Source organism: Electrophorus electricus, chromosome 22 (assembly GCF_013358815.1).
Source record: "Electrophorus electricus isolate fEleEle1 chromosome 22, fEleEle1.pri, whole genome shotgun sequence".
NCBI classification, from domain to species: Eukaryota; Metazoa; Chordata; class Actinopteri; order Gymnotiformes; family Gymnotidae; genus Electrophorus; species Electrophorus electricus.
In genome coordinates this window covers 132,501-142,947 of record NC_049556.1, presented here as the reverse complement: position 1 = coordinate 142,947, position 10,447 = coordinate 132,501, and the positions used below count along the sequence as shown (strand labels likewise).

The 10,447-nt window shown below is 42.6% G+C and overlaps 1 protein-coding gene and 1 pseudogene across 1 annotated transcript; one reads left to right on the top strand and one right to left on the bottom strand.

Annotated features, from left to right (window-relative positions):
* The first annotated feature begins 371 nt into the window (after positions 1 to 371).
* LOC118240634 (high affinity immunoglobulin epsilon receptor subunit alpha-like) lies at positions 372 to 4,789 on the top strand. The gene is made up of 5 exons (XM_035521705.1): positions 372 to 390; positions 530 to 745; positions 1,144 to 1,392; positions 3,754 to 3,870; positions 4,585 to 4,789. The coding sequence occupies exons 1-5, from the start codon at positions 372 to 374 to the stop codon at positions 4,614 to 4,616; spliced, it is 633 nt and encodes a 210-aa protein (XP_035377598.1). The 3' UTR covers positions 4,617 to 4,789.
* A 1,333-nt stretch (positions 4,790 to 6,122) lies between these two features.
* On the bottom strand, positions 6,123 to 10,134 carry LOC113569642 (annotated as a pseudogene).
* Between the last annotated feature and the right edge of the window lie 313 nt (positions 10,135 to 10,447).

The following is a 10,447-nucleotide window of genomic DNA, read 5'->3' as shown; positions in this document are numbered from 1 at the left end:
ACACACCTGCATCTGGTTCAGTCTTGTTATGTTTGTAGTATTTAAACCATTGTTGGTGTGTGCGTTGTTGTCAGTCTTTGCTCATGTTCACATTCATGTTTATGGTCGGAATGTTCATAGTGTCAGTGTTAGCTGTAGCTGTATTCATGTTCACTGTTTATGTTATATGTGAGTGCCGTTGTCTTGATGGTGTGTTAATAAACGTGTGTCACCATCAAGGGAGTCTGTACGTACTGCTCCTTGCCCTGTGGTACTCGGGCTGTTATGTTACCTCAATAGACACAATCATGATCTTAGATAGATGTCACTACCTAGATATTATTAAACCGATTTTATTAAAATAATTTTCTATCATCAGACCAATCAACACAATGGTTGTAATCTTTCCATGTTAAATGTGTTCACTACACTTCTGCTATGATAAGACAATAATAATAACACGTGATGTATAATTTCTGTTTCTAAGGTCTGTCTCCTCCAATCTCTCTGATCATCAGTCCCAGCAGAACTCAACACTTTAGTGGTGACTCTCTCTCACTGAGCTGTAAGGGACAGAGTGACTCTACTGGATGGAGAGTGAGAGGATACACACACAGTGGGAATGTCTCAGATTGTTTATCACCCTGGGGATCAGTTACAGGATCTACATGCACCATCAGATACCTCTACACATCCCACACTGGAGTGTACTGGTGTCAGTCTGAATCTGGAGGGAGCAGCAATCCTGTTAACATCACAGTGCACAGTGAGTCTGCATGTAGTGCACTCACTAGTTAAGGAGAAAAGGAAATGTTTGATAACATTACATTATAGTTCACAATATATAGAACTATCAGTTACTGGCTAAGAAAACTGTTAACTAGAGTTAATAAGAAAAGCTGTTTAACATCTTCTCGGTGTGTGTGTGTGTGTGTGTGTGTGTGTGTGTGTGTGTGTGTGTGTGTGTGTGTGTGTGTGTGTGTGTGTGTGTGTGTGTGTGTGTGTGAGAGAGAGAGAGAGAGAGAGAGAGAGAGAGACGTTAGTTTGCTTTCCAATAATTGGGTGTATTGTGTGTGTGTTCTGTGTCCCTGTTATGTAATATTCAGCATTCATGCTGGAATCCTTCTCTCTGTAATGATGAGTAAAGTGATTTCTCTGTTCTAGATGGTGGTGTGATTCTGGAAAGTTCTGTCCATCCTGTGACTGAGGGAGATCCTCTGACTCTACACTGTTTCCTTCACCCCACTATCACATCACACCTCAGAGCTGATTTATATAAAGATGGATCACTCATCCAGACACAGACTGCAGGAGAAATCACCATCCGTACTGTCTCAAAGTCAGATGAGGGTGTCTACTACTGTAAACACCCAGAGAGAGGAGAGTCACCACACAGCTGGGTCTCAGTCAGAGGTCAGAATTTAAAGATTTCACATCTTTATTATTACACTAATTTAACCAGAGCTTCAAATTTAACCAGAGCTTCAAATGTATGTTGGCAAGAAAATCATTTTATAATTCTGAATCTTGGAGCAGTAATTCTGTCAACATCACAGTGCAGGGTGAGACTCCATGTAGTGAACTTATGCTTGTACTGGGTTTACTGTGAACACCATGAACACCATGTCCTGTCCCTGACTGAACTCTCTTCAGTTTATATATTTGTATTTTTAGATGCATTTGAGTATTTGAGACTATGGATACACATTAGTTACATTTAGTCATTGAAGCCATGTAAAGTAACTGTTGCCCATCATTTTCTAAGAGACAAAATAGATGTTTTCTACATATTTTATCCACAGCAGAAATAGGAAATCAAATTAGAGTAACCCAAGTATTCAAGGAAACACCCCCATCTTGTGGTGTGAATCAGTATTTACATAAATGTAACATAAAGCGTTCACATGGAATCCAGTTACATTAATTAAGGCTTAAATTTACATGTAATACACTCATTCATTATAGAAAAATAAAATGCTATTACATTGCTGGATATATTGTGACATTTAACTGTGTTCAAGTAGATAAGTGGTCCCAATGGCATAAAACCTATTTGTAAACTAGGGGCCATTTTAATACTAGGAATGTGTGGGAGAGTTTTGGACAATAAAAACTTTTGTTTTCATTTCTGTTGACTTTAAGAACCACCTGTAATATCACCACATTACTCCTACTGTACCATCACCACCATTACTCCTACTGTACTGTCATCACATTACTCCTACTGTACTATCACTACATTACTCCTGCTGTACTATCACCACATTACTCCTACTGTACTGTCACCACATTACTCCTACTGTACCTTCACCACCGTTACTCCTACTGTATCAACACTACCATTACTCCCACCAGATGTGGTTCAGCTGAGCTGAATGTGAAGTAATACATACCATTTATTTATTCCTTCAAGTTCACTTCTCTTATCAAAATCTCTTATTAGATTCTTTTAACAAGCTTTCAAAGGTTTAATAAGCTTCCAACAAATGATCTTATTGAGAGGTGAATTTAAAAGCAAAATTTAAGTACTGTGTGATTTCTACAATGGAGCCTGAGGTGGTTCTGACTGTGCAGTCCAATTGGACACAAATATTGAGTACAGAGACAATCACACTCACATTTGAATGAGCAGGACTGTAATCCTGACCCCAACCCCATCTCAAAGTCCAGTTAAAATCCAGTTACAGAATGTTAACAGCATGTGTATAACAACTTGTTGAGTATGCTAAGATGGTTTGTATTATACCTGTTACATGTTCAGTGACTTCTCAGGTTAACATCTACAGATATGAACTTGGACACCTAAATAAAGTGAAAAACAACTGAATTCATCAAATTATAAACAAATCTGATATAAACAGTTAATTAAAAGTCTGTTGATTAATCTATTGCTTCACTACTGCTACACCATGTTACTGAGAGTCTATAGTATTTATTTTAAAATATTTAAAATACTTAAATACTTAATCTATTTTTAATTTGAGAATGTTAGTCATTTCTAACAGATATCTCTATGCACTCTGCTATTGCATGTCCTCAACTGTGTGTTTCATCTCCATCTGAGTTGATATAATTATGCCTGACTGGATATTTTACTATATGAATCGATATTATTCAGTCATGAAAGTGTTAAGCTCCCATCGTTGTTGTGTGATTCCCTTTTCTAGAAAACCTGCTCCTACAAACTCTTTGGATTTGCTGCTCAGTTTAGTTTTAACTGTAGCAGAGCAAATATGCAGCAGCACATAAATAACTCCTCTCACTCACACACATCCTTTTTATTATTACCCAGTTAAAATAAACAATGCAACAGGTTCTGTGTATTGTTGATATTATAATTTTTGTAAAGTGTTTGGGTGGCTACCACATGAATAAATGAATGAATTAAGTTATACGGCTTGTTTGCAATGAGTGTCACTTTTCTTTGGTTTATATTTTTATTTTAGTTTAATTGTATTTTTTATCATTCCATTCCATTATGTTGACTTCCATGTTTCGTCATGTGGCTTCTCATTTGTAGCTGTTCGTGTTTTTCATCTGTTTAAAATAAACGTCTTTGTTCACACGGCTCACGTCGGTATCCCATCCCTCATCCTCAATGCTCTGCAGAGTCACAGAAGCACTGTAGCTCTTCAGCTGTGATTAATTGTGTGTGTGTGTGTGTGTGTGTCTGTGTGTGTGTGTGTGTGTGTGTGTGTGTGTGTGTGTGTGTGTGTGTGTGTATGTGTGTGTGTGTGTGTGTGTGTGTGTGTGTGTGTGTGTGTGTGTGATCAGCTCTGTCCCATTCAGAAGCTCCATTCTCCATCCTCAGTCTGCTCAGTAGTCTACTGGCAGTCTCTCCATATCTGCTAGTGTCCATCGTGCTGGGGGTCAAATGCTACAGAGCTCACGGTGAGAACTCTTCCTCTTAGACACACATTACACACACTGGAAGAAAAGAGGAAACAATCTTACATTTGTTTGAATCTGAAAGCGCATCGTAAGGTTGGTCTTTCTTCTCTGTGTTTTTATGACTTTCACCACTCTGTCATGACTCTTACTACTGCTAAGACAAGCAGGACACATGACAGTAAAGTGTCTGTTATGTGTTATCCATAAAAATCATGGTTTATAAAAGCAGCACATGGTCATGAAACCAGTAGTTAAAAACAAGAGTGAAGAGAACAATGACTGGAACCAGAAAATGTTACTTTAGGCAAGACAGCAAATACTAAAAGAAACATGAGTGTAAATACACACACTAACTAGAGCCAAACAACACACAGTCACGACAGAGCAGAGAGATCAATGAAAACAAAACAGTGCAGGTTACCATGGGAACCGCAACCACCAACAACTTAGAAGTTTTATACATAGTTTACACTTTTGTATACAGACATTTAAAACTATTTTATATGCTGGTTTAATAAAATACTGATTTTCTCCCCACAATCATTGACAATGTCGACATGTTGCTTGCGTTGGAGACAAGACATGCTTTTTTTCCTTCTCTGAACTACAAGACCAAGACTGCAATAAACATTTATTAAATGATAATCCAATAACACCAGGGGGAGCTTTCTAACACCTACACTTTGATTTCTGTGTTTGATGTTTTTTCTACAGCTCTGACTAAAAATGCAGTCTCAGAGGAGTGAGAGTCTAAAGGAAAATACTGAAGATGGAAGGACATTGTTCTGTTTGCTTGAAGTCATTTCACATGTGAGATTGAATGTTTGAACTCTGGTAACTTACTGCCAGCTGACCACCAGTTTATATGAAGCATCGTGCAGTAGTGTTTTCACTTTTAAGCACATGTTACTATTGTGTGTCATTTATTTTAATGATCTTTTACTTTGTTGGACTAGTTTCCTTTTTTATGTTCTAGTTAAATAAATAACAACCAAATAAATTGTGTTCATTATCATTGCACTGATGTCAGATGAGATATTCAGCAGCCAAAGAAACACTATCTCAGTGTATTTCATAACAGACTTTAGATTTCAAGTAATCAACAACTAGACCACAGATTAGTGTTTTACACATTACTTCACACTGACTCTCCTCAGCTTTAATGTGAAACTGTTCACTGGGTAATGGAGTCACTACAAAGCTCATAATAGCTTGGACCTACCTGAGACAGCTCATCAGATGATTGTTAGAATGAACACCAGCAGCCACACCAGCTCTGTGAGGGTAAGATCACTCACCCCTGCTGTAGGATGTAGTGGCACTGATGCTCAGATGCATCATCCCGGCACAGTAAATTCAGGAGGAACTGGGGTGGTATATTAGACAGCCAGTGAACAGTCAGGTCTTTACGTCCATGTGTTGGAAGCAGGAAAAATTAGCAAACGTAAGGATCTGAGAGACTTGAACAAGGAAAAACTGTGATGACTAGACAGTTGGGTAGAGGGAACATCTCCAAAAGGGGAAGTTCCAACACACCTGCTCTAGTATTCACACAATATGTGTGTGTAATTAGCAGAACTAACATCTGCTGAGCTGTAGATCTCCAGGAGGTCGAAATATTATAATATATAAAGAACATCCTTTACCTCTTTTTGTATAATCAAAAAGAATGCATCAAATATCCACAACTAATATTCACTGCTAAATCAAGAAAAATCGTTTTCATTTTCTGCCTACAACTCTGTCCTATTTTTGGCTGGGATACTTTTGAAGCTTCTATCATCTAGGACTAAAGCTTAGTACCCTTGTTTAATGTGGACAGGGCTGGAGATTGATTGGGCTACACAGGCTCCTTTATGTCCACTAAAGACTCTCCCAACGTGCTGCACCCTGATGGGGCGTTTACCAACCTGTGCTAATACAAACAGCACCACCCGAACTGGACTTGGACCCAAATAGTCAAAGAGCACCACCTTTAGAGCTTTTCTTTAAAGACCCTCTAGAGGAGTTAATAAGAATAGCACATGGACACACACAACCATCACGTCTTTATTACTCCACAGAAATTGTCTCAACATGTCTACACAGTATTCATATAGTATAGTTAAATGTTTCATATTGTGGTCTGATAACTGTTACTTGTGATGTGATGTCTTGCAGAACAGCACAGGTAGATTGAATGTGGCAGGAGGGTGTGTGTATTTGTGTGTTTGTGTGGGTGTGTGTGTGTGTGTGTGTGTGTGTGTGTGTGTTCAGGGTCTGCAGCGCTGGATAAAGTGTGGGTAGAGGCACATGTCGCGGATGTGGTTACAGTCGAGTAGCCAGGTGAGGAAGCGCTCCAGACCCAGACCATAACCTCCATGTGGACACGTCCCGTACTTCCTCTGAAAAACACGCCCACCAGTAACAACATTACACAGACACACATGCCCACCAGTGACACGTTACACAGACACACACGCCCACCAGTAACAATGCACATGCCTGGTCAGTGTACCAGTAGAAGGGGGTGGGGCTACGCCTGCACACACCTGGTCTGTGTACAAGTAGTAGGGGGTGGGGCTACGCCTGCACATACCTGGTCAGTGTACCAGTAGTAGGGGGTGGGGCTACACCTGTAAATACCTAGTCAGTGTACCAGTAGTAGGGGGTGGGGCTACACCTGCACACACCTGGTCAGTGTACCAGTAGGAGATGGGGCTACACCTGCACACACCTGGTCAGTGTACTAGTAGTAGGGGGCGGGGCTACACCTGCACATACCTGATCAGTGTACCAGTAGTAGGGGGTGGGCCTACGCCTGCACATACCTGGTCAGTGTACCAGTAGTAGGGGGTGGGCCTACGCCTGCACATACCTGATCAGTGTACTAGTAGTAGGAGGTGGGGCTACACCTGCACACACCTGGTCAGTGTACTAGTAGTAGGGGGTGGGGCTGATCTCAGCAGGGAAACGGCACAACAGGATGGTCTCGTTAATGGTGTCCATCATGAGCCTCTCAGAGGCTTCTGGGATATCCTACAGGGTCATGAAACACACACAGAAGAGGCAGAAAACAGAATTATTTAAAAACGCATGAACGATCACTAATTGTAATTTTGTTCAACTACACAATAATCTACGGCTACACCAGACTGGCAGTCAACACAAAAACAGACGCTTGTATCAGTATTCACACTCTTCACTTTACGCCCCAGCAGCCCCAGTGGGGGCAGGTTAAGAGCACAAGGCATTCTGTCCCAGTGGGGACAGGTTCACAGCATGGGGCATTCTACCCCAGTGGGGGCAGGTTAAGGGCACGAACCTCCCCAAACTCGTAGTGGGTCCCATCGTCCTCCCGGATGTCGTGCCCCTTCAGCCAGTCGATGGCCTCCGTGTAGTTCATTCTCTTAAACGGCCTCGTCAGGGGCTTGAAGTTCTGCAACACAACGGGTCCCGTCAGGGTCCGCTCTGAACAGACCGGTAAATCTGTGTGTGTGTGTGTAAATCTGCCTGCTGTAGATCACCCTGGAGTTTAAACCTGCATGAGTTCATTTGGTAGTGAAGAATCATGTAGGAAGAGGTCAGAGGTCGTACGGGGTTGAGGTCGTAGAGCAGGGGGGTGATGGGGGATTTGAGAACGCGGTCCACCACTGCACAAACCAGGTCCTCGAACGAAAATGAGCACAAACCATGCGCGGGGATGCAGGTCTCCAGGTAGAGCTGGGACGACTGGGTCAGGTACGCCTGCTCACCAAAGTAGTTCAGGCTGAAGAGGGTGGAGCCGCCCTCCACCTGTGTCTGCACCAGCGTGGGCGGGGTGATGTGTGTGTGTGTGTGTGTGTGAGAGTGTGCGTGTGTGTACGTGTGTGTGTACATGTGTGTGTGTGTGAGAGTGTGCGTGTGTGTGTACATGTGTGTGTGGGTGTGTGTATGTGTGTGTGTGTGAGAGAGTGTGCGTGTGTGTACGTGTGTGTGTACATGTGTGTGTGTGTGTGTGTGTGTGTGTGTATGTGTGTGTGAGAGAGTGTGCGTGTGTGTACGTGTGTGTGTACATGTGTGTGTGTGTGTGTGTGTGTGTGTGTGTGTATGTATGAGTGTGAGTGTGTACACATTCTCTTTGTTCCTCCTTTCAGCCACTGGTTGTTTCTGGAGTTTTGCTGATTAGTAAACAGTCCCCGAATGCAGATGTGCTGTTATGTCCACTTGCTTCAGTATTATGGACGGCTTTGTCTCTGTTTTTACTTTCAGTTTTGTTTGAAATCCTCGACTCGCACTTCCTGCTTGTCCTCAGCACACTTTTTCTTGTTATTTTGTTTTTAAGAGATGATTGAGAAGTTGTTGATATTTATTTTGGATAAGTTGTTATATTAATCGAGTAATAAAGAAATAACCTTTAAAATAACTGATTAGATTAACCGACTAAACATAAATAATCATCATTACATTAACTGTTAACAAAATAATCACTAGGTGCAGCCCTAACACACACACACACACACACACACACACACACACTTATCTGCTTCCCATTGGGGACTGGCCTGATGGTCCCGTACAGAGCCACTGCACTCTCTGTGGACAGCACCAGTCCATTATAGCACTGACACTGTAACACAGCGAGGGAACACAGTTAACCTGGACACACACACACAGAGAAACAAACAAAACGCTCCTTTAACACACACACACACACGTAGAGGATGTGAGAGAACAGCTCAGACCAACAGACTCACACACGCACATCACAGCATACAGATTAAATCAAATTACGTACCGGATTATCAGTAAGGAGACATTGTAAGAAGCCAGTTCCATCTCTCAACACGATGAACAGGAGGTTCTTCCCTATAACACACACACACACACGTGGCCTTGACTCAGGACAACACAGAATCTCACACAGACCCACACTGACTACAGTCTATTACTGTAGCCTTGTTACCAGGTCACACCGGGCCTACGCGAGACAAATCCAAACCACCGTGGTCACCTCCACCACACTGCACATTCATGGCCCTTAACCCTGCTTACCTCCACTCAAGAGAAATGTGTGGCTGATATACCAAACACCTGCCACCTGCTCCAGGCGTGCGGGTGTGTTTACGTACCTTGGCGCCGTAACCTGTGGACCCAGCCGAACACCTTCACTCTCTTCCCCCGAAGATCCTCCAGCTGGTAGATCTTAGCCTGACACAGAGAACCAGCACGTCAGTCCCGACACCAGCTGAATAAGCCCCGTGCCACACTCACACGGCCAACAGCAGAACACCGGGCATCCCCAGTGCCACCCCAACCCAGCACACCTTTAATAACGGGACAATAATGGGATAATACGGGATAACAAAACAGCCTTGACTGAGTGTCTCATTCTCTGATCTCTGCTCTGTGTTGCTTTGGAGCGAGAATTTAATGACCGAAGCTTAGCGTGAGCCTTGACGCAGTGCTTCTCAGCTCACGCTGGACACATGTTGGACACAGAGCCTCCGTTAACAGAGTCTCTGTCAGTTAGATGCTCGTTAACAGCCTCTATAAGTGGCCCATTTCTGGATCAGCTGGCCTTTCGCCATGGTTACGGAAACGTATGGCCTGTTAACACAGCTAGCTGTGAGAAGCAGAGGAGAGCTCTGGCTTACAGTCTGGGGATCTGGTAGGCTGGGGTTGTTCTCAATAACAATCTTCTTGGCATCCTCCAGATTCTTCTCTCTCCTCTCTGCATCTTCTGCCTGTCCGTGAGCACACGACACACACTGTTAGCAACACACGTGCTGGCTTGTTGATTACACGTGTGGCACGGGTTCTCCTTGGCAGACACCTCCTTCATGTCTTTAGCATCAGTCTTCTGCTGCCCCCTGTGGAAGAGCTTTTTCGTATTCTTCATCTGGGTTTTGGAGATCACAGCCCACCGCTGACATGCAGAGAGAGAGAGAGAGAGAGAGAGAGAGAGAGAGAGACTGATCATGGAAACAGACTTGGTCTGATGGAACTACCATGTCAAGGACAGCTTGTGAACAAACTTCATTTCCGGCTCAGTCAACAAACAAAAGCCCCAGACTCACCTCTCCATCTTTCTGGGCATCTGTAATGGGTTTACTGGTTCACTAGAGTCATCTGTGATGGGTTTACTGGTTCACTACAGTCATCTGTAATGGGTTTACTGGTGTTTTGTAGACCTACAATCTCCCAGCATGGTAGATGGAGAACACCGTAGAACAATACCAGGCAGAAGAGGATGGTCTCTATGTAGACGGTGGTCTCAAAAAGCACCTTACACTTCAACGACATTTCATCGTAATACTGAAAGACAAGAGTATTTCCCTTAATACTGAAGAGTATTTCACCAGTATTTCACCTTAATACTGAAGGAGTATTTAATTTTAATACTGAAAGAGTATTTAGTTTTAATACTGAAAGAGTGTTTCACCTTAATACTGAAAGACAAGAGTATTTCACCATAATACTGAGGAGTATTTCACCTTAATACTGAAGAGTATTTCACCTTAATACTGAAAGACAAGAGTATTTCACCTTAATACTGAAGAGTATTTCACCTTAATACTGCAGGAGAATTTCATCATAATACTGAAAGAGTATTTAA